General features: G+C 44.7%; 3 protein-coding genes across 7 annotated transcripts in view; all 3 read right to left on the bottom strand.

The window, feature by feature from the left end:
- Positions 1-365: 365 nt before the first annotated feature.
- Positions 366-2,509, bottom strand: LOC100194618 (polyubiquitin). Its single transcript, NM_001139703.1, has 2 exons — positions 2,482-2,509; positions 366-1,236 (listed from the first exon to the last, which is right to left on the bottom strand). Exon 2 carries the CDS (start codon positions 1,227-1,229, stop codon positions 540-542), a length of 690 nt encoding a protein of 229 aa, NP_001133175.1. The 5' UTR covers positions 1,230-1,236; positions 2,482-2,509; the 3' UTR covers positions 366-539.
- A 3,497-nt stretch (positions 2,510-6,006) lies between these two features.
- tpst2 (tyrosylprotein sulfotransferase 2) lies at positions 6,007-8,954 on the bottom strand. The gene is made up of 7 exons (XM_045702345.2): positions 8,737-8,954; positions 8,334-8,579; positions 7,474-7,630; positions 7,151-7,311; positions 6,841-7,039; positions 6,615-6,674; positions 6,007-6,510 (listed from the first exon to the last, which is right to left on the bottom strand). The coding sequence occupies exons 1-7, from the start codon at positions 8,952-8,954 to the stop codon at positions 6,478-6,480; spliced, it is 1,074 nt and encodes a 357-aa protein (XP_045558301.2). The 3' UTR covers positions 6,007-6,477.
- The window catches only part of sez6l (seizure related 6 homolog (mouse)-like), a 50,699-nt gene continuing 34,609 nt past the window's right edge, over positions 7,740-23,829 (bottom strand). For 2 of the 5 annotated variants that reach the window (XM_045692237.2, XM_082955693.1), the window contains 14 exons: positions 23,618-23,812; positions 23,264-23,402; positions 22,718-22,914; positions 21,460-21,654; positions 20,893-21,084; positions 19,861-20,055; positions 18,836-18,871; positions 13,975-14,089; positions 13,235-13,340; positions 11,017-12,909; positions 9,793-9,846; positions 9,078-9,107; positions 8,737-8,855; positions 7,740-8,579 (listed from right to left, as the gene is read on the bottom strand). In XM_045692237.2, the coding sequence (XP_045548193.1) occupies positions 12,880-12,909; positions 13,235-13,340; positions 13,975-14,089; positions 18,836-18,871; positions 19,861-20,055; positions 20,893-21,084; positions 21,460-21,654; positions 22,718-22,914; positions 23,264-23,402; positions 23,618-23,812 (1,400 nt within the window). In that variant the 3' untranslated portion in view covers positions 7,740-8,579; positions 8,737-8,855; positions 9,078-9,107; positions 9,793-9,846; positions 11,017-12,879. The remainder of the gene's footprint in view (positions 8,580-8,736; positions 8,856-9,077; positions 9,108-9,792; positions 9,847-11,016; positions 12,910-13,234; positions 13,341-13,974; positions 14,090-18,835; positions 18,872-19,860; positions 20,056-20,892; positions 21,085-21,459; positions 21,655-22,717; positions 22,915-23,263; positions 23,403-23,617; positions 23,813-23,829) is intronic. The other 3 variants (XM_082955690.1, XM_045692240.2, XM_082955692.1) reach the window with 3 other exon arrangements.

Raw genomic sequence — 23,829 nt, 5'->3', positions numbered from 1 at the left:
TGGATAAATGACTTGTCATGCACAAAGATGTCCTAACCGACTTGCCAAAACTAGTGTTAGGAAATTTGTGGAGTGTTTGAGAAACGAGTTCTAATATCTCCAACCTCAGTGTATGTAAACTTCCGACTCCAACTGTATAGTGTACCTCCAAATGCACCACCTATAGTTAATGTCAAGACCTTAAAGTAGTTAATAACTTCAAAGACTAAAAGCACAAGGTATTTAAATTAGGTTTAACAGAGGCAGTTTTAGTTATGCGCTGAGGCAGTAGTACTTCAAATTAGAAGCTGGCAACAAAAAAATATATACAACCAGGTGCTATTCAAATACGTAAATATTTTACTACAAATGACAACCAAACAATATCAGGAATGCTTCAACTTTATTGAAATAAAAAAAATAAGAGTTGGGGATTAGAGGTTAGGGGAAGTCAGTGGTGGGATTGGAGTGAGGTCAAAGGGTGGGGTTGGAGGTTAGGAGGGATTTTGGGATGAGGGAAATTGGAGTTAAGATGTGACATTGTTAAGAGTATAAGTTAACTAGTTGCCTCCACGAAGACGCAGGACCAGATGAAGGGTGGACTCCTTCTGGATGTTGTAGTCGGACAGGGTGCGGCCATCTTCCAGCTGCTTGCCAGCAAAGATCAGACGCTGCTGGTCTGGGGGGATGCCCTCCTTGTCCTGGATCTTGGCCTTGACGTTCTCGATGGTGTCACTGGGCTCAACCTCAAGGGTGATGGTCTTACCAGTCAGGGTTTTAACGAAGATCTGCATACCTCCCCTCAGACGGAGCACAAGATGGAGGGTGGACTCCTTCTGGATGTTGTAGTCGGACAGGGTGCGGCCATCTTCCAGCTGCTTGCCGGCAAAGATCAGACGCTGCTGGTCTGGGGGGATGCCCTCCTTGTCCTGGATCTTGGCCTTGACATTCTCGATGGTGTCACTGGGCTCAACCTCAAGGGTGATGGTCTTACCAGTCAGGGTTTTAACGAAGATCTGCATACCTCCCCTCAGACGGAGCACAAGATGGAGGGTGGACTCCTTCTGGATGTTGTAGTCGGACAGGGTGCGGCCATCTTCCAGCTGCTTGCCGGCAAAGATCAGACGCTGCTGGTCTGGGGGGATGCCCTCCTTGTCCTGGATCTTGGCCTTGACATTCTCGATGGTGTCACTGGGCTCAACCTCAAGGGTGATGGTCTTACCAGTTAGGGTCTTCACAAAGATCTGCATCTTGACACTGGGGAGGAGAATCATGTTAGACTATACTAACCAAACCTAAAATGTCAAATAAACAACCAGGCTATACACAATTCACATTATAGGTATCAATCTAGTATGCATAACAATTCCCGAGATGCAGTGGGTCAACTTCTAGATAGGGTAGAGCAAAGCTCCTCCCATTGGAGGTAGTACTCAGCTGACGTTTACAGTAGTAGGCTTCAGGTGCCACCATTTTAGAACAAGCTCCATCTAGTGGCTGTCATTTTGTCATAAAACCTATGTCGAGTCCTGAAGTAATGACTAGCTAGCTGACCATTTCAATTTATGGGGCTGTATTTTCATTTGCAGTCGAAACGTAATATTTTGTAATAAATTAAACTCCCCTACGCTTATTTTACAGCAAAATATATGACTATTACTGACCGATAAACCAAGCCGAGATGATCGCTGGGTTTAGGTCTCGAGCGCGGTGTTTTAACGGGATGCGTTCGTTAATTCATTTTGCCATCTACTCCGATTTAGGAGCAATCGTCTGGGTATGCCAGAGCGCATAATAACTGATGAATTTACAAACGCGCAACACTTGAATATTGCCGGTGTTGAAAAACTACGCGTAATTAAGTTGCTAGCAGCACAGTTAACGTTTGTCACCAATGCTCTAGATAATATGAACAGCCTAAGCAGCTCTGCTATGGTGAGTAAAATGGTCAGTGAGGAGTTCCAATTCGTGTATGGAAGTAGCTAGCAAGCCAGTCAACGACCCAAGCTGTTGTGATGCCAGAATGGTCCAATCAACCCTAATCCTCGCTCCGTGAGCGAAACGCTCTGAATTTACGAACTGACAATCTTACAAAGCTCTAAATTTACTAACACCCAGAGAGCACTGGCACTCCAGATTGAATTTACAAAAACACATCCACTGTTAACGTTAGCCTCCCCCCCATCTATATAAATATCTAGCTTGATTCAAGAGTTAACCAATGTCTACTGTTGAGCGCCTTGTTTTAGCTAGTTAGGAAGCTAGCCAAGACTATATCCAGCCAGCTAACTTTATTTTAGTAAATAACTACTGTAGTTAGCTAACGCTACCAGAAAGTTAGCTCGTCTATCGTCGACGTCTATTCGTCCATCCAAAAAAAGTACATTCGTACATCACCAATAATAGGAAAAGCAATGAACTACCAATTAACATTACGCTGAACTAAGGGTCTTTGTGAAAAATGTTGTCATTCGTGCTCATTTTGGATAATAACCTACTTACAAACAAATTATCAACGCCACTGTTCTTCAATCTTCTGGAAACGAGGCTGTTATCGCACACAAAGGGCTGTGTTATTTATACATGGCCGTTACGTATCCCTCCACCATTACACCATATGGAACTATAAACTGCGGATTTAAATAAATATCGTTAACCATATGGATTGTGGATAAAATGAACTAACTCCACGACATGTATGACATTGAAAATGTTCTATATGAATGTTTAATCTTTAAGAAATTCTGTAAGAATGGTCATATAAAAGAAGTCGTACATTGGCGGAGGTAGAAATATGCAAAAAGAGTGAGTCGTCGTTCTCTAGCAACGCGCTGAGCAGTCAATGTCGCAGAATGAACCTTGCCAGATAGTAAAATCGATTGTGTTTTAGATAGTTAGGAATTTATGTCAGAAACAGTGAGGTAGCCAGAAATTCGTTGGTGGGTGGGCATGCAACAATTTGGGTGCACAGTGACATATGCCTCAATGCAGTCATATTAGTAGGTTATTAGGGGTCTTTCAGTTAGTTATTTTTGTCATCCCGTCCCTTGAGTGTTTGTCAATCCAGTTAATCTGTTCTGTTATATTTAATAAAAAATGACTAACCCAATGTACTTCTTGCTATGACTTCTATCTGATGGTGTTTGCATGTTTAGGTAAAAATACAAATAATGTTCTGTTTGGAACACTTACAAGTAACAAGCTTCTTTTTTTTTAAACCCAGGCCCACTCATGCCTCAGTAAATCCTACAGTTTTGCTACATTTCCAAGCAGCAGTATAGTTAGTGTAGGAGATCAACCAGGGAACAGTTTTTGAATCAAAACATGCAGTATATGCAAAGAAGAATGTAACAGAGATTGGACAGTTTATTTTAGGTCATATCATTGATTTAATAGAAACAAATTATTTACAGCATGGATCAAAAATGTAATTCTACACAAACAGGCACAGTCATTCCCCACTCCCACCCCCTTATAAAAGACTCCTTATCCTAACATCATCCAGCTTATATCTAGCTAGTCTCGTGTTGCCATGAGGACCCCAGTGTCCTATCTGGAACGTGAAGTCACAAGCTCGGCTGGTTGGCTACTGCATAGCAATCTAGTGGTGCCAAAAGCCCTGGTCTGCCCTAGAAAGCTTATCTAAATTACAATCGCCAAAACTGCCCATTTTTTGAGGGGGACGCTCGTTTTGGGCTATAAAATTAGATTATTATGATGAAGTTCGATGCCCACTATGAATTATTTTAAAGTTTGCTACAAATCAAGATATTTAATTATATAGTGATCCATTCTGACTACTACATTTGTTGTCACACAGGACCACGTGCTGATATATGAATCACGGGCCTGCAGGCTATGAGGAGGATTGCGCCTTCTTGCCATAGACATTAAGGTTGACTCTCTCAGGCAGGATGAAAATGATTACATCGGCCGTGATCCTTTGCTAGTTATGTCCACTTTCACCATGATCCTTAGCAATCTTTTGGTGCCATTCAGCCCCATTCAGCTATATGGCACGCTTCAAATTCAAATACTTCCGGCTTCATGCGCTATCAGGACATTTCCATAGGAATACGTCTATTGGTTTCTGGTTGCCATACCTCCAAAATCACATCATTGTCACGCCTCTCTTGGAGGTCTGGAGAATTTTGTATTGCAGAAACGGTTTGAATTGTCCACTGATTTTGACTGGATGTTACATTTCAAGAACCCTCCCCACCAAATGCCGGTAGAAGGGGTGTGTTATGTGCCTCACCGTTTTCCATCCAGTTACTTGTTGCCTATGTTAGTAAGTTCTAGTTTTCAAGTTATCAAGTGTGGCTGACAGTCTGCAATTTATATTTAAATGGTAAAGTCAAATGTCACAACTAGAGCCTGAGCCTTACCCATGCCTGTGACGTTCAGGCCCAACCCTACCCAGGCCTGATTGCTTCTGCCAAATTTAAGGCCCAACCCAACCCGGCCCTGCCCGAAACCCGAAATCAAATATATCTTCCTGGGTTAGTAAATCCATTAGCTGCTCTTCAGCTTGCACCCAATTGACTACCATTTACTCCTTGAAGGAGAGCTCTCCTTGTCCTCGAATTTCCCAGAATGCACCGCACAGCCCACTGACGTAGCATGGGCAACGATTCAAATGGAGTTTCCCAATCTCCTCAAAGTATATCTGGCTCTGGTCAACGAATGAAGAGACATGAGAGAGCAGTTAGTTGTTAGCTTCTTTTGGTCACTCTAAACGCCAACAAAACTCAAGGAACATCATACTGTTTGGGAAATAATCTCTCCTGTTTTATATTTGACGAGGTTTACGCACCTCTGACTACATGTTATGATCTTAGTCAGATATGACTGCACTGCACAGCAGAGCATTGAGCAAATGGCTTATCTTCAAAATGTTAGTGATCAATTTAGTAATACCTGAGCCCTACCCGTACCCTAGTTATTTATGAAAAAACAGGCCTTATCCTGCCCTAACCCGATGTATAACGTTGGGCCCGTTGGGATAGGGTAGCAGAGATCTACAACACCTTCTAAACTGCTCTGGTGAGAGGCTGAGGTTTTTTTTAAACATCAGACTGTTACTATGGTTACCTCATGGCTCATCAGTATGATCGAAGTCGCCCAAAAAATTACGCAATAGTCTTTACAAGCCAGACTGTTGAATACAATTATATTTACACTTACTTTACCGGTTGTACATGCTGTTGGTCCTTTTGGCGGTAGGAGGTGGAGATAGGCTATCCACAGGAAAGGGTTGTTTAGACAACTTTTTGTGGTGCTTGTGGGTTCTGTCACTTGTATTTTCATTCTCTTCACGCAGAGCATGTGATGCACAATATGTCAGCAATGTAACCGAATGTAACCGAACATAGTCGACTGAAGCATGCATCGCAATCAGCTGTGGTTTGGTTAGACTCGGTTACCTCTCAATCAGCTGTGGTTTGGTTAGGCTCGGTTACCTCTCAATCAGCTGTGGTTTGGTTAGGCTCGGTTACCTCTCAATCAGCTGTGGTTTGGTTAGGCTCGGTTACCTCTCAATCAGCTGTGGTTTGGTTAGGCTCGGTTACCTCTCAGTCCGCTGTGGTTTGGTTAGGCTCAGTTACCTCTCAGTCCGCTGTGGTTTGGTTAGGCTCGGTTACCTCTCAATCAGCTGTGGTTTGGTTAGGCTCGGTTACCTCTCAGTCCGCTGTGGTTTGGTTAGGCTCGGTTACCTCTCAATCAGCTGTGGTTTGGTTAGGCTCGGTTACCTCTCAATCCGCTGTGGTTTGATTAGGCTCGGTTACCTCTCAATCCGCTGTGGTTTGGTTAGGCTCGGTTACCTCTCAATCCGCTGTGGTTTGGTTAGGCTCAGCCATATTGTGCAAGTGTTTGTAACCTGCGAATTATATCAGTATTGAAGATTTTATCCGGAAATACCAACCATATACAGACCAGCGTACTGAAAGTCTGGCTAATAACATTTGTAGATATTTTGTCTCAGATTACCTCCTACATAAGGACAAAATCAGCGGACAACAGGTAAAGTAAGTTAAAAATAAGTTTATTCAACATTCTGACTTGTAATTGGATTGTTCAGGAATGCTGAGCCTACATGTTAGAGACGATTGTGTAAGTAATTAATTCTCGGATTCTAAAAGAGCCTATTTTTTCCCTTGTCTCCTTTCATCCACATGGTTTCTGGCGGCACTTTGATATCACCAAAAATATAGTGAAGATTATTTTGTTTTTGTAAGGAACCCAAAAAACGGAGGCATTGGGAGAACCTATTCAAGTAAGTAAACACATTTTTGAAATGTAAAAAAACGATGTAATATACTTTTCTCCATTGTACATCACTTCTTCCTATCAATGAGGTCTAGAGCACATGCATGGTTATGCCCTCTGACTGTGCTTGGTGCTTAGCCACCAGCCTTTTGGTTGATGCTGTTGTCCTCCCTGAGAGGATAATCAGGGGTCATAGGTCAGGGGTGACCGTTGTTCCAGGCACTGACCCGGTCACCTCTCTGTCTGTGAACCTTTCATGGACATCTAAAGAAGGATGTAGACAGAACCAACACTTAGTTCTATACTAAAAACAGTCAATCAGTAGTCGCCTAGACATTGAGGAAAGGTGGTTTTTCTGTTAGACTCACCTGGGGACGTCCTTTCAGATGTAGGCTTGCTACAGGAGTTTTAAAGTCTCCCCTCAGAAGCTACAGAGAGAGGACATAAGGTTTACATCAGCAAAAACCTGTGTGTGTGTGTGTGTGTGTGTGTGTGTGTGTGTGTGTGTGTGTGTGTGTGTGTGTGTGTGTGTGTGTGTGTGTGTGTGTGTGTGTGTGTGTGTGTCCGTCCGTCCGTCCGTCCGTCCGTCCGTACCCTTTGTGTGTTGTTGAGGAACTGTGGGTCAGGCTGTCCGTAGTTAGGTGGGTTGGCTCTGGGGTCGTAGCCTAGTCTCCCCAGCATGGGGGCGATAGCGTCCATGTCTGCCATTACGTCTGGGGGCATGTGACCTACCCACCGAGTCAGAGCGTCTAAGTTCACTGGCCTCATCACCTGGTCTGTGGACCGTTCCGTTCTGTGACACAAACACACACACAGTAAACACACACCAAAACAGCAAGACTCCTCTGAATCTTTGTGATGTAGCATGGCCTTGTCACCTTCTCTGACATTCACTGATACACACTTTGACAGTGAGACTCCTCCAGGTTTTCCTATAGCCTCTTCGTGGTGCAGAACCCCCTCGTGCCACGGCAGACCCAGGAACGTTAGCACTGTCTGCAGGGTGGAGCGAGGGTGGAGGACCAGGCTCTCATACCTCACAGCCAGGCACCTCTTACTGCCCACCTACACACACACACACACACACACACACATGGTTGGTTATCACTTTCCACCTAAACACACACACAAAGATGCGCACTCACACACATGCAGGCACAGATGCACTGCATGCACGCACACACGTCAGGCACCACTCTCCACCCACCTAAACAGATACGTACACACCTGCGTGCACTGTGTCAGCATGGCCTGTGTGGCTCGGCTCCACTTGGCCAGGCAGTCCCTATAGCTGGAGAGGTCAAAGCCACCGATCGTCACGCGACGCGAAATCATAGAGTGCACCGCCGCTCGGCCATCTCTCAGCATCAACAGGAACTTAGAGCTGTAGAAAGAGAGAGAGGAAGGACGTAGAGGTGTGGCGGGATAGAGGAGGGAGAGAAAAGTTGAGGAGAAAGTACTTTACAACTTTCCACCCTAAGCACTACTCATAATTCTAGCTAACCCCGGTTTCAGGCCTGGAGAGGAGGCGGAGTCAGTGAAAAAGTAGATAAGTTATCTCCTGTTCTGTCAGGACTTTGAGCTCTGGTAATCAGTTATACGATGTGTTCTGTAGGAGGTAACCAGGCTGCCTAGTGAGTCACTAATGAGTTGTACTGTCTATATTGCTCACATGGGTCAGCATGTGAAAAGCCACACTCGATCACACCATTATGTATGGTGACAGAGGCTTTTGCGTCAGTGTACACTCATCAAAAAAGGTTATATCTAGAACCCAAAAGGGTTCTTCGGCTGTCCCAATAGGAGAACCCTTTGTAGAATCTTTTTGGGGTCCAGGTAAAACCCTTTTTTGGTTCCAGGGAGAATCATTTTGGGTTCCATCTAGACCTCTGTGGAAAGGGTTCTACATGGAACCCCAAAATGTTCTACTTGGAACCAAAAGGGTCCTACCTGGAACCCAAGAAGGGCTATCAAAGGGTTATCCTATTAGGACAGCCGAAGAACCCTTTTAGGTTCTAGATTGCACCTTCTTTTCTAAGAGTATGTGTGTGTGTGTGTGTGTGTATAGTAAAGTAAGTCAGACCTACTTGGGAAAAAGGTGAGCGAGGTACTTAGCGCTCTTCAAAGTAAAGGGATCTTTATTGCAGAGTAGAGGTGCTGACTCCCCATGTCCTGCTATGATCTGAAGGAGGAAGGCAGTGACCGCTCGGTCCAGGACCTTGGTGCTGACCCCCTCCTTCTCAGCAGCCCAGCCCAGCTTTAGGCCCAGTATCCTGGGCACGACCCTCGTCTCCTCCCCACACCGTACCGCAGGGTGGGCGTCCAGCATGGCCCTACACAGTGTGGGAAATAAGACGGAGATCAAAATGACAGGGTACAGAGGTAAATACATACAGTATATAACCATATTGTGTGTCAGAATAATACAAGTTCAGTACATTGGTATATACAAGTAAATAAATACTTTCCTCCTCCTTTCTCTTGTCATACCTCATCAGGGTGGTCCCGGAGCGAGGCACCCCTCCCACAAACACCAGGGGAACGTCAGAACTGACCCTCCACCCGTCCCGGACCAGCACGGTCACAGGTTCGCCCGCACCCTGGGATGGCTGCCAGCAAGGTAGAAAGAAACGCAGGAACTGGGTCAGGGTGGAGATTCCACCCAGGATCAGGAGCCCTGTTAACACCCTCCGTGCTGACACACGCATCACTGATGGAGATGGTTGTGCTTGGTCATGGTCTCTTGGTCATAGCAGGAGGCCAACTGTGTGTGCTGCTATTTTGACCAGGTTTTTCTTGTAGAACAGATTTTAAATTTCAGTGAGACTGACCTTGTTGAAGTAAAGGTAGAGAGGTACTTTCTGGAATAGAGGGAGAGAAACAAGAGGGACAGGAAATTGTACATCTCATATCTGTACATCTGTTTTGAGCTTCATAAAAAAAACTCTCTCTTCTGGGAGCACTGCAGAACACTCGTGTGTTTTTCTGAGAGGAACTAGTCTGGCAGGTTTTTAAAAATGTCCACTTCCTCCTCATACTGTATCTCTGCAACAGCCTGGAAATGTTTTTTGTTTTACAACAGAAATCTTACTACAACACACCCAGGGCCTATTCCTGCACAGGTGAAATCTTTTCATGGCGTAAATGGAAAACATTGTTTGTGGGATCATGATGCAAATATCAAAGGGTAATGCAGGGGATTCAAACAAACCTCGTGTCTGGTCATGCTCTGTGTTGCAGCAGAGTTACAACTATATTATTATTCACCAAGTCAGTGCCTGTCTCAGTAAATATGAAATGCAAACTTCATATGGTCTTATCAGGGATTCTAGAACCTTCGCTGTCACTCCAGTAATCACAGTCAGAAATAGAACACAGATATACAGATAGACCAACCTACTCAGAGATAAAGGGAGAGAGAGGGAATGTGGAGGGGACAGAGTGAGAAAAGGACGACGGTTGAAAGGCACAAACAAGCAAGAAAAGGAAAATAAAGTACACAATCTGTTAACATAAAAAGAGAGAGCGAGAGAATGTTTTCTGTACCTTAACGGACGGAAGAGGAAGCTGAACTGTGGTGAACTAGTTTGAGTGTGAAGCCTGGTGCAGAACAGAGTGAGTTGATGGGGACGGAAGGAAGAATGAAGTAGTTAGAAAAGAGGTTGAAGCATTGTCAGGACTGATTTCTCTGACCCAGTAGGCCTTATTCTGTTTTTATCTCCATGCTAGAGAGGACAGAAGTCACCCCACTGGGCACAATGTCAATTCAACTTCAATTCCACATTGGTTCAACGTAATTTCATTGCAATGACGTGGAAACAATGTCGATTGAACTAGTGTGTGCCCAGTGGGACCATTGATGACTTTAATTTAATTTTAATGACAAATCTCCCCTGACACTAACCCTTAATTAAAGCTGCAATATGTCACTTTTGGGGCGACCCTACCAAATTCACATAGAAAAGCGAGTTATATATATATATATCTTTCATTCTCATTTAAAGCATGTCTAAGAAGCGGTAGATCTGTTATTCTATGTGCACTATTTCTATGCTTCCCTGTTCTTGAGTTTTTGTGTCTTTTGCTTTCAGTTTTGTACTCCACCTTCAAACAGCTGAAAATACAATATTTTTGATTATCTAAAATATATATTTCAGTTGTTTAGATGGTACAATGATTCTCTATATTATACTTGTTTGTTTGGTCACAAACTGAAATTAGGTGACCTATTAGAATTTGAGCAACCAGGAAATGACAGAGCGATTTATGCATAATGCACCTTTAAGAACAAATAACTCATACTTGCTCCAGTTCTGAGGGTATAGCATCTATTTTTGTATGCTTCTTGTGACTACTTTTGGTTGCACTACTCAGTCACACCTGCCTTTACGCATACACACACAAACACTGAAAACATAGGGCTTTCTTTGAGTCTGACCCCCTCTCTACTCAGCTGTTTTGTTGGTTAATCACACACACAAACATACACCCTAAGAACGATAGCACCCACTTGTTTTAAAATCTTTGCTGCTAAATAAATAACTGTTTTTGCAACAGTAACTTTCTATTTGCAAAAACAGGTAGTAACAAGTATTGAAACATGAAGTAGCAACTGTGTTTTTGAGGCTGTTGTGTATTGAGGTCAGGGGATGACAAAACTGATGGGTCTGAACGAAAGCGAACCAGTTTCAACAGAAACAATGTCACCACTGGAATGTGTGTGAGAGACAGAGATTGCACAATAGGTGAAAAATAAGTTGTTTTACCTACCAGGTAGTGCTCCCGGAAAAGGAACCCATGAGGAAGTATTGAGCTACAACATGTGTGGGTCTGTATGGATGTACTGTTGAATTAGCCAGAATGGAGAGACATGTTCTTTTCTTCATGTTCCAAGTGTAAAACAGTTGTTCCATGTTATGCGTAGTGACATAGTGACTGTTGTGACTGTTTCTAGATCTTGTAGGTGTGACACAGCCAGGGAGTCACCTGATCATCCCCAGCCCTCGAAGAAATAACAGATGACAAAGACAAGTGTTTTTGATTTTTTTTTTTTTTAGAAAGATTCTATTATACTTTTTATTTGACCATTTATTTCAGGAAATCAGTAACATGGTACATTTTATTTTTTTCTTCTCAAAATGAAAATGAACATGAATTAATCTGCATAAAACATCACATTTACATCAAAATAAATACATAATCTGGTGCCGGTCTCTTCTGGTGTTATGGTTGGTTGGTTGAGCTTGCACATGGAAGGTCAGTTACTATGGTAAAACCAGTACTACAAACTGTTCTAAGACAAGGCCTTAGAAATGCAGGAAGATGGGGCCCAGACAGGAAGAGATAGTAACCTCACTTCCTGTGTCAGATTCTAGGGTGACAATGTACCCCTATGTTTTACATCTCAATGGACCCCATTCATGTACCAATACTTTAGTTCCCTTTGGTTCTATCCCCTCCTATATCTCTCACCCATCATCCTCCTTCTGTCCCCCTCTCTCCCCACCTATTCCTTCCCCTCTCTCCCTCCCCCTGTCCCTCTATTTGATAGCTAATAGTAGACACATGAGTAAATAGTGTTTGTCTCTTTATCTCCCAACGCCTGCAGCCCTGTTCACAGTGGGTTTCTCAATATGCTGCTGCCATGCTCCACACTCTCATGCTCCTAGTTCGTTCTCCGAGGACGTTCTCTTGAGTACATTCTTGTGAGGACGAGAGTGTGGAGAATGCATATAAATGTACATTTGAGAAGCACTGCGCACTCCCGTTCTACTGTATTAACTTTGACCAATACAGACAAAACATGAACTACATAAAGCAAGCCCACGCTTGTAATTATCAGCTAGCTATATGTGAATCGTATTAATCTAGCTAGCCAGCTAGCTGTACAAAAAAACAACAACCTAAAACTAATATTGTTATGAAGGGTGGATGGCCAACGTTAGCTACGAATTCTTTGTGGATAACATTAGCTAGCTAAAGTTAGCTACCAATTCTTCATCAGTTAGCCTGCTGTCTATGCACACTACTACAGTGGATATTCTAGGCAGTTAAATATGCCAAAATGAACAAGATCAAGATAAAATATTGTAGTCAGGCAACATATGAGATGTGAGTGGGCAACTTTTCATTCCAAAGTCGGAGTTCATTTTCTCTCGCTTCAGCTCAAAACCAGCCGCCATTGATTTCAAGAAATGTTGCGTTGTTTTTTTATGTGGTTGCGTCATATTATGTCAACAATCCTGGGAATATTTCAGTTGAAGCTTGCATTTATGCACGCTTCGAAATGTTTACAAGCAAAGTACGCACCCCATTTCGCATACTTTGATTTGGACTCATACTCCAACCGTGCTAAGAGAATGGTAGTCAGAATATTGAGAAACAGCCAGTAACTCCTGTCCTCTCGTTTCCCCTCTCCTCCTATTTTCTCCCCCTCTCCTCTCCACTCCATTTCCTACTCATCTTTCCTCTCGCCGTTTCCTCTTTCTGTGATTGGGGGAAGGGGCAAATCTATAGTCAGTCTGTATTTACATCACTTCCTTTTGAGTGGGGCTGAGGAGGAGAAGGGGTATGGAGTGGGTTTGTTTGGGTGGAAGCCTCTTCATTTTGGGATTCTAACAGTTGAGAAAGTCCTCATATTGATACCTCATATTCACGGGTGTCCTGAGAGAGGAAGAGAAAGAGATGTTATATTTGTATTTTATTTATTTAACCTTTATTTAACTAGGCAAGTCAGTTAAGAAAAAAAAAATCTTATTTACAATGACAGCCTACCCCGGCCAAACCCCAACGACGCTGGGCCAATTGTGAGCCGCCCCATGGGACTCCCAATCACGACCGGTTGTGATACAGCCTGGAATCGAACCAGGGTCTGTAGTGATGCCTCTAGCACTGACATGCTGTGCCACTCGGGAGCCCAGTATTAAAGACTCTCCTGTCTCATACAATGACTATGTGTTTGTGTGTGTGCATGTGTGTACTTCCTCACCCCTCCTGTCTCGTAGAGTGGGTTGTCAAACTCGCTCTCCACTGTGATCTGGCTATAGGGGTGTGGGTGGATGAGTGGCAGCCGCAGGTTGGAGTTGTAGCGACACCTGGTGGCCAAGAGAGGAACAGCAGGGTGTCAGTACCATAAAAAACAATCATGACACCACTGTTTCCATGAGCAGAGAGAGAGAGCGAGAGAGAGAACTGAGCAGGATAAAGAATATTACTGTTCTCATGTGAGTCACTTGCCTCATTCATTTGGAGTCTATTTAATGAGGTGAAACGTTTGGAATGTTGAAGATAGAGTTGTCACATGAAGAGCAGCTGACAAGATTCCCTTTTCTACATGACAGAATGTCTGTTCTACACAATACATTTCCATCTGAATGTTCTGTGACATATGCTATTCAACCATAACCAAGGTTGCACAGTCAGATGGGAAGGTAACCAGGGTAGTTTGTGTTTATTCAATTGTCATAGAGTTTCCATATGACCATTGATGGACAATATTGCTTTGAAATGTAATGAAATACAAAATATTCAGTTCCAGTGTATTCAAGTAAGTAGAGTTCAGGGACTCCCATTCACTGGGCAACAAATGGGATTATATTATATATTTTAAAAAATGAAAGCGGTATTTGCTACTTCAATTGATCCAATGATAATCTAAACAGGTCACTGTGTTGAACAGGTCCACTGGTGTGTAGAGTTGTGTTGAGGTGATAGGGAGTGTAGTCTTACCGTGTGACGTAGACATAGGCTCCTCCCAGCAGCACGGAGAGTAGAAGTACAAGGATGAAGATAGCCAATGCCATGTTGCCTCCATCCAGACCTGACCCGGCAGCTGCTTCCGCAACTGGAGGGGAGGGGGGAGATGGAGAAAGGGAGAGGGGAATGTAGAAAGGGAGGGGGGGAATGGAGAAAGGGAGGGGGGATGGAGAAAGGGAGGGGGGAGATGGAGAAAGGGAGGGGGGGATGGAGAAAGGGAGGGGGGAGATGGAGAAAGGGAAGGAGAAGGTCGGTTAGGGGAGAGCGTGAAAGCGAAAGGGAAGGTCGAAGAGAAAACTACAGTTCAGTCCCAGTGAAAAAGGTGATAATAATAGAGCAATACAAAGGCAGAAAATATAAAAGCGAATCAGACAATTAACAAAGGGGTCGTGCACGTTGGCATTTGGGCATGGCATTTTGGAAAAATGTTACTTCATTTTTCTAGATTTGTATTTATTTAAATGTATTTGGGTACATCTTCCCATTCTAAAGGTAGCTTAATGGCTTTAAATGTGTTTTACCATTATGATTACACTGTGCCACCAGTAGGAGTAGTAACACCAATGATAGTAACATCAATGACACGTTTTAGGTCAATTTGTTTGTAAATGGGGGCCACAAATACTCAAATCTAATGCCATCAATCCTTTAAAGATCCTGAACAGTCATTCTGAAAAGTACTTTTCTATCATGTCTAACTACCAGGAAGTTTGAAAAGTCAGGCTGAGTGGCCGGGGAGCTTACATTTATGAGCTCGCCTTGACTGACAGCTCTTTGAAACGCCTATATCCAGCAACTTGGATGCAGTGAGCAGTGTTGCTGTAAAATCATCTCAAGCAAATTCGGTGATATACAAAGCAACACAAACAACATTGAAATTGCATTAATTATATGATTTATTTTTATATACAGCTCCCTTTTGGCATGTCTTTTGTGATGCGGTTCACAGCAGCACTAATGGATGTGTTGACTTGATAGCTGTGTCTGAGTTTTGAACAACCCTTCCCTCCTTTTGTTCCATGCTGGCTGAAGACCTAGCTAGCCAGTAACTAGCTAACACCAGACACAGATCAAATCAAATCGCATTTGTCACATGTGCCGAATACAATGCTACTTACAAGCCCTTAAACAATGCAGTTAAGACAAACGTGTTAAGTATTTTGTAAATAAACTGAAGTTTAAAAATTTTTTTAAATAAAGAAAATAGAAAAAAATAACAAATAATTAAAGAGCAACAATAAAATAACAGTAACGAGGCTATATACAAGGGGTACCGGTACAGAGTCAACGTGCGAGGTCACAGGTTAGTCTAAGTAATTGAGGTAACAGGCAGAGCAGTTGCCATAACAGGCGGTGATGCAACCAGTCAGGATACTCTCGATGGTGCAGCTGTATAATTTTTTAAGGATCTGAGGACACATGCCAAATATTTTCAGTGTCCTGAGGGGGAATAGACATTTTCGTGCCCTCTTCACGATGGTCTTAGTGTGTTTGGACACCAAGGGACTTGAAGCTCTCAACCTGCTCCACTACAACTCTGTCGATGAGAGAGGGGGCGTGCTCGGCCCTCCTTTTGCTGTAGTACACGATCATCTCCTTTGTCTTGATCATGTTGAGGGAGAGGTCATTATCCTGGCATCACATTGCCAGGTCTCTGACCTCCTCCCTATATGATGTCTCATCGTTGTCTGTGATCAGACCTACTGTTGTGTCATCTGAAAACTTAATGGTGTTGGAGTCGTGCTTGGCCATGCAGTCATGAGTGAACAAGGAGTACAGGAGGGGACTGAACACGCACCCCTGAGGGGCCCCCGTGTTGAGGATCAGCGTGGCAGATGTGTTGCTACCTACCCTTACCACCTGGGGGCGGCCCGTCAAGAAGTCAAGGATCCAGTTGCAGAGGGAGGTGTTTAGTCCCAGGGTCCTTAGCTTAGTGATGAGCTTTGAGGGCACTATGGTGTTGAAAGCTGAGCTGTAGTCAAATGAAATCAAATTGTATTTGTCACATGCGCCGAATACAACAGGTGTAGAACTTACAGTGAAATGTTAACTTACAAGCCCTTAACCAACGATGCAATTTTAAGAAAATACCTAAAAAATAACAATTAAGAGGGGGGGTGCAAATAGTCTGGGTAGCCATTTGACTAGATGTTCAGGAGTCATATGGTTTGGGGGTAGAAGCTGTTTAGAAGCCTCTTGGACGTAGACTTGGCGCTCCAGTACCGCTTGCCGTGCGGTAGTAGTGAGAACAGTCTATGACTAGGGTGGCTGGAGTCTTTGATGATTTTTAGGGCCTTCCTGGTATACCTGGTATAGAGGTCCTGGATGGCAGGAAGCTTGGCCCCAGTGATGTACATACTACCCTCTGTAGTGCCTTGCGGTCGGAGGCTGAGCAGTTGCCATACCAGGCAGTGATGCAACCCGTCAGGATGCTCTCGATGGTGCAGCTGTAAAATCTTTTGAGGATCGGAGGACCAATGCCAAATCTTTTCAGTCTCCTGAGGGGAAATAGGTTTTAGTCAATGAATGGCATTCTCACATAGGTGTTCCTTTTGTCCAGGTGGAAAGGGCAGTGTGAAGTGCAATAGAGATTGCGTCATCTGTGGATCTGTTGGGGCTGTATGCAAATTGTACTGGGTCTAGGGTTTCTGAGATAGTGGTGTTGATTTGAGCCATGGCCGGCCTTTCAAAGCACTTCATGGCTACAATGCTATGGGTCAGTAGTCATTTAGGCAGGTTACCTTGGTGTTCTTGGGCACAGGGACTATGGTGGTCTGCTTGAAACATGTTGGTCATACAGACTTGGACAGGTTGAAAATGTCAGTGAAAACATCTTCCAGTTGGTCAGTGCATGCTCGGAGTACAAGTCCTGGTAATCCGTCTGGCCCTGCGGCCTTGTGAATGTGGACCTGTTTAAAACGTCTTACTCACATTGGCTACAGAGAGCTAGATCACACAGTCATCCGGAACAGCTGGTGCTCTCATGCATGTTTCAGTGTTGCTTGCCTCAAAAGGACACATAGAAGTCATTTAGCTTGTCTGGTAGGCTCGTGTCGCTGGGCAGCTCGTGGCTGTACGTCCCTTTGTAGTCTGTAATAGTTCCCAAGCACTGCCACATCCGACGAGCGTTGGAGCCGGTGTAGTAGGCATTGTGGGATTTCTTATAAGCGTCTGGGTTAGAGTCCCGCTCCTTGAAAGCGGCAGCTTTACCCTTTAGCTCAGTGTGGCTGTTGCCTGTAATCCATGGCTTCTGGTTGGGGTATGTACGTACGGTCACTGTGGAGACGACGTCATCGATGCACTTATTGATGAAGCCAGTTACTGATGTGGTGTACTCCTCAATGCCATCGGAAGAATCCGGAACATATTCCAGTCTGTGCTAGCAAAACAGTCCTGTAGCTTAGCATCTGCGTCATCTGACCACTTCCATATTGAGCGTGTCACTGGTACTTCCTGCTTTGGTTTTTGCTTGTAAGCAAGAATCAGGAGGATAGAGTTATGGTCAGATTTGCCAAATGGGCAAGGGAGAGCTTTGTACGCGTCTCTGTGTGTGGAGTAAAGGTGGTCTAGAGCATCTTGCCGATGCACGGAAAACCCAGCCAGCTGTATGTTATCCATGTCGTCGTTAAGCAATGACTAGTGAAACATAAGATATTACAGTTTTTAATGTTCCGTTGGTAGGATAGGCTTGATCGGAGCTCATCCAGTTTATTATCCAATGATTGATTACACGTTGGCTAATAGGACTGATGGTAGAGGCGGGTTACCCACTCGCCGTCGGATTCTTACAAGGCCCCCCGACCTCCCCTATATCTCCGTCTCTTCTTCATGCGAATGACAGGGATTTGGGCCGTGTGATGTAAATCCTTGATGTCCGACTCGTTAAAGAAAAAAATCTTTGTCCAGTACGAGGTGAGTAATCCCTGTTCTGATATCCAGAAGCTCTTTTTGGTCAGAAGAGAAGGTGGTAGAAACATTACGTACAATAATAAGTTACAAATAACACAAAAAAACACACACAATAGCAATATTGGTTAGGAGCCCGTAAAACGGCAGCCATCTCCTCCGGTGCCAAGGGGAAACATATAATGATATTTGCCATAGATGAATAGGGTAAACTTTAAAATACATTTGCTGACACCATACAGTCAAATTGGTACCATTAGAGGAGCTATCTAGCTATATAAACCATGCCCCTCTGCAAACGGCTTCTCCAATGTTGGTTACAAGGTGGTGCTTATTTAAATTAAGTAAGAAAACATTATGGTACCATTGGTGTATTAGAATTAGAGTTAGTGATGTCACCTTGTCCCCTTAATACATCCAAGTGTTTGACATGGGGGAGTAATTGTATGATCAATGTAGAAGCAACAGTCCTTTTTCATACTTTAGTCATACTTTTATCTGGTTTCCTTGAAATAGCATCCAATTTCATAAAAAAACATGATTTTGACTGTTCATGACCTTTAAAAATCATTGTAAAGAATAATCAAGAATGATCCAAGAGTACAGGTAATTAGGAAGAATAGTGCAGACTGGACAGTAGCTGATTAAAGACATGCTCCGAAACTTTGGCAACTACTAAGTATTTAACCCTTCCGCTTTGGGCTGGATGTGCCAATGTGAAGTTCATACATGCATAATCTATCAGCAGAATTAGTGTCTTACCTGCCACAAAATCCCTAGTTTGAAAGCATCTGTTTTTCTAATGTATGTACAAATAAAGATCTGCTTTAACAGATAGACGGACAGACAAAGACAGAAAAATATACAGAAAAACAGACAGACCGGCAGGCTCACAGAGTCAGAAAGACAGACAGACAAACAGACTCACCTTCCAAAGCATGGTTGCCAAAGCAGTCATGGTTGGCTGCAAGACATCAGAAATTCTCAGACATTGACAGGTTAGGTAAGGTATATCATAGCACTGGTGGCAGGTACACTATATAAATACAAAAGTATGCGGACACCCCTTCAAATTAGTGGATTCGGCCATTTCACCCACACCCGTTGCTGACAGGTGTATAAAGTCTGGGTTTGGCGGATACCAGGAGAACACTACCTGCCCCAACTGTAAAGTTAGGTGAAGGAGGAATAATGGTCTGGGGCTGTTTTTTATGGTTCGGGCCCCTTAGTTCCAGTGAAGGGAAATCTTAACCCAACAGCATATTCTAGATGATTCTGTGCTTCCAACTTTGGGGAACTTGGGGAAGGCCCATTCCTGTTTCAGCATGACAATGCCCCCGTGCACAAAGCCAGGTCCATACAGAAATGGTTTGTTGAGATCAGTGTGGAAGAACTTGACTGGCCTGCACAGAGCCCTGACTTCAATCCAATTGAACACCTTTGGGATGAACTGGAACGCCGACTGCGAGCCAGGCCTAATCGCCCAACATCAGTGCCCGACCTCACTGATGTTCTTGTGGCTGAATGGAAGCAAATCCCTGCAGCAATGTTCCAACATCTAGTGGAAAGCCTTCCCAGAAGAGTGGAGGCTGTTATAGCGGCAAAGGGGGGACCAACTCCATATTAATGCCCATGATTTTGGAATTAAATGTTTGACAAGCAGGTGTCCACATACTTTTGGTCATGTAGTGTATGTCTAGTGCTGCGTCCATTCATTCCTTATATAGTTACACTACTTCTGACCATAGCCCAGCAGTCTTAAACAACTACAGAGAGGACGAACTACCAACCTGGCTGCCTAGAGCTGCATGCAGAGGGACATACTGAAATATCATTACTAAAACAAGCACCAATGGCTACATCCGTGTCTATCTGGAAAGTCATGGTGAGGAATGTTCCCTTCCATGCAGGTCTGCAGGGGTGGTATGTGGGTGCATGGCAGCTGGGTCTCACCCCTGCACAGTGGGAGTGGTCCGCTCCAAAACGACGGATTTCCCAGGATGCACTTGATGGCGACCTCGCCGATGAGCTCATAACCTTGGTAACAGACGAAGGTGAGCGACTCGCCGGGCAGGTAGAGGCGCTTGGACAGGACCTGGTACCCGTTGTCAGGAAGACCAGGGTTCTCGCAGGAAACAGATTCCTCCGCTTGAGAGAGAGAGAGAGAGAGAGAGAGAGAGAGAGAGAGAGAGAGAGAGAGAGAGAGAGAGAGGAGGGAGAGATGGAGTGAGAGAGAGGGAGGTAAACCATCATCTGCTCAACAATCATCAAGCGCTTGACCAGTTGAATCAGTGCTAGAAGTGAAATAGCTCAACTAAGTGGAGCAGCGTGGGGTACTGGAGGAGAGGGTTGGAGAACACTGGTTCTAAGGAGGTGTGAGTCACACGCAAACAGACAGACTGACAGGGAGGGTGGGAAGGTAGGATGGTTGATTGACAGCTTCTCCTCCTGGTCTGACAGCCTCAAGCCGAGCTGCAATGACTCATGGGTAATCTCCGCCCCCTCTTCCAGGTGGCCAGGGCCTGATCTGCACACTGCATTAGCATATCAAACGCCTCACACGTGTGCGCACACACACAGATTAATAGCCATGAGAACGCAGAAAGGAGGATGAAGCTGTAACACACACACACACTTTAATAACCATGAACACAAAAAGGCTAGGAGCGGTGTTAGAATTACAACTAAAGAGCCAACCCCTGTGGAGTCGTCTCTGCCAGAGATCAAGTGCCCATCACAGATTAGGTCTGCAACATCAAACACTATTAAAATGAGCACCTGGTCTACAGGAGAGAGAACTGTTGAGGTTTATAATACACACTGAATGACGGGCGACATGCAGCCTCCTGTCCTGGGGAAACATTACTGTAGTACAAACTCTGTCCCAAATGGAACCCTATTCCTTATATAGGGCGCTTCTGACCAGGGCCCTGTGCACAATTTATTACCAGGGTCGCACTCACGAGCACAGGCACGCACACTCACAGACACAGTGAGGCAATTTGGATGTCCAGACAGGGGTTCCGGGCTCTCGTCCGTAGCAGGTGAGTGTAGAGCCGTCCTGCAGGATGAAGCCGGGGTAGCAGCTGTACTGGATGGTGGTCCCAACCAAGAGTTTAGGGTCTGACAGAGACCTGGTGGAATGTTCTACATGACCCGGATCTGAACAGTACATTACTGGAGGGAGAGAGGGAGGGGGAGAGAGGGAGAGAGGGAGAGAGAGAGAGAGTTGAGGGGGGTAGAAGTAGAGAAAGAAAGAGACAGAGAGAGAAGAGCAAGGGAGAAAAATGAAATAAGTTAGCTAAATATAGATGATTGTTAATGTAATAATTGATAGGTACAAATTTCAAAGCAGTAGTAGGAGTTAAGGTTAATATACACATTCATGTTATGAACTTATCGTTCAATTTGTCGTTATCGTGGTAATTCAGTCAATTTATCGTGAAATTGATTTTTGTCCATATCGCCCAGCTCTAACTAACACACACACACACGCACGCACGCACGCACGCACACACACACACACACACCAACCCCCTCTCGTTAACTCACTCTTCTCGCAGAAGGGGGGCTGTGTGCTCCAGGTGAGGTCTAGCTGACAGGTCAGAGTCTCTCGTCCAACCAGGTCATAGCCGGGGTCACACTGGTAGGTGATGCGAGCACCCCGCACCAGGGCAGTATGGGACGTGGTCTTCCAGCCATTCTGGATCTCCGGGAGGTCCGGGCACGAGTCGTTACGGGACACCTCTGTTACCATGGAGACACACAGACACATGGAACTTTCATTTATAAACGCTTTCTGTGATTTATATAAAATGTATTCATTTCTAGGCTTTAGACATTTTGTTTTTGTGTGTATACAGTATTCCAGTGTGTTTCTGTGTAACTGGTCCACTGGGATGAGCAAGTCAGGCTTCTTGGTTCAATTATTAATTTATATTGACTGGCTTTCTCATTTATCTAGCTAGCTATCCTCTACTGTGCCTTCACACACACGCTGCACACGGACACACACACACACACGCAAAATAACAAAGGAGAAGTAAGGATGTTGCAGTAAGGATGTCTTTCTGATTCTCTCACTGGGGAAAGAAGTCCTCACAAGGATAGTAAAACAAGGAAAATGGGGGACATTTCGCCGGGTCCCCACAAGGAAAAACGCCATTTTGAGCTTCGAGGTTAGGTTTAGGGTTAGAATTAGGGTTTGGGGTTTAGGTTAAGGAAAATAGGATTTCGAATGGGAATCAATTGTTAGTAAAACAAACATTTGTGTGTGTGTAGGGATGTGTAAAGTGTACATGTAGAATGATTGAGTGTGCATCATTTATGTGCATAATGTGATTTTATGTTTGTGTTTCCTTGTGTGAACGAGAAGTGCATTCCAAGTAACTGTGTATCTGTGAAGGATGGTGAGACAAATAGGATGTGATTGAATAAGGGCACACACACACAGAGAGAGAGACAGAGAGAGACAGAGAGAGAGACAGAGAGAGACAGAGAGAGAGCGAGAGAGAGAGAGAGAGAGAGAGAGAGAGAGAGAGAGAACAAAGTGAAGGAAGAGAGAAGGGTAGACGAGACAGAAATAGAGTCTTTCCTCATCCTCCTCTTTATCTCTCTCTGTCCCTTTTTCACTCTCTGACTCTGTTTCAACTCGGCTGCCAACTAGGCTATATCCCATTCAGCTATACTTCCAATATTGGCTACCATCTCTCATAAATTAATCTTGTCCCTCACTTTCTCCTCCTTCTTTCTTTATTTTCTTCCCTTTCCTCCCTCCCTTTTTCCTCTCCTCTCCATCACCGTCTCTTACCCATGTAGTTGATGATGAAACCCTCTCCCTTGCCGAAAACGAGGCCGGCAGGGTCGGAGTGGAAGGTCACGGTGAGGTCAGGGGTTGTGGACTGTATCTTGAAAGGCCCGGCCCCGCCCACGTACTGGCCCAGAATATGGGGGGTGACCTCATCACCATCCATGATGGTCAACATGTCACTGTCACTCAGGTTCAAACTGGAGGGGGGGGGGGGGGGGGGGGATGGAGAGAGACAGAGAGTTATAGTTGTTGAATCACTTACCAATTCTGACAGATGTTTCTAAATGTATTTTTGTCCCAGAGTAAATGATATGAGTGCATATGGTATCAGCTCCGTGTGGCTGACTCAGTGTGAGGTAATGGTGTAAGAGTCTACAGGCTGGATGAATCAAATGGAATGCTGGGAGCTGATGACCTCAGAGGCTGGCTAATGAGTAACACCTGGCTAGTGTAACAACCCCTTACCATCATTATTCTGACAGGTGGTTGGTGTGTGTGTGTGCGTCTGTCTGTATATTTGTGTGTGAGTGTGTGTATATCACTCACAGCTGTACTTCGAGCAGTACGCGCTTGTCCTCCCCTACATGTATCCTCCAGCTGCAGTCCTCTCCCTCTCCATACCACTCTGGCCAGTTAGGAGACAGGATAACACCCCCTGGACCTGCCAGGTCCCCCCCACACAGAGCTGGAGATGGGGGAGGGGAAAGGGAGAGAAGGGGAGGGGGGAGAGAAAAGGTGAGGAGAGGGTGAGGGAGGAAGGGAGGGAGGGGAGAAAGAAGGGGGAGAGTGATGAGATATCCCAATTAAACAGTGTCTCAGATATCAGAACTCTCTCAACACACACACACACACACACACACACACACACACACACACACACAATCTCCTTCCCACACACACCTTTGCAGAGTGGTTCCGTGTCGTTCCAGTATGGATCTCTGGCATTGATACACTCTATGACGGGCGGCCCCTGCTCCAGGGAGTGACCAGGATCACAGCTGAACTGCACCACAGCTCCAACTCCATAGACCTGGTCAGTGGTGCTGAAGTTACCATTCTGCAGGTAGGGCTCATAACAGTGCCCACGCTCAAAAGCTGCAGAGGGGAAGGAA

This window comes from Salmo salar, chromosome 01, assembly GCF_965601325.2.
Source record: "Salmo salar chromosome 01, fSalSal1, whole genome shotgun sequence".
Lineage (NCBI taxonomy): Eukaryota > Metazoa > Chordata > Actinopteri > Salmoniformes > Salmonidae > Salmo > Salmo salar.
This window is presented reverse-complemented; position numbering and strand designations above follow the sequence as displayed.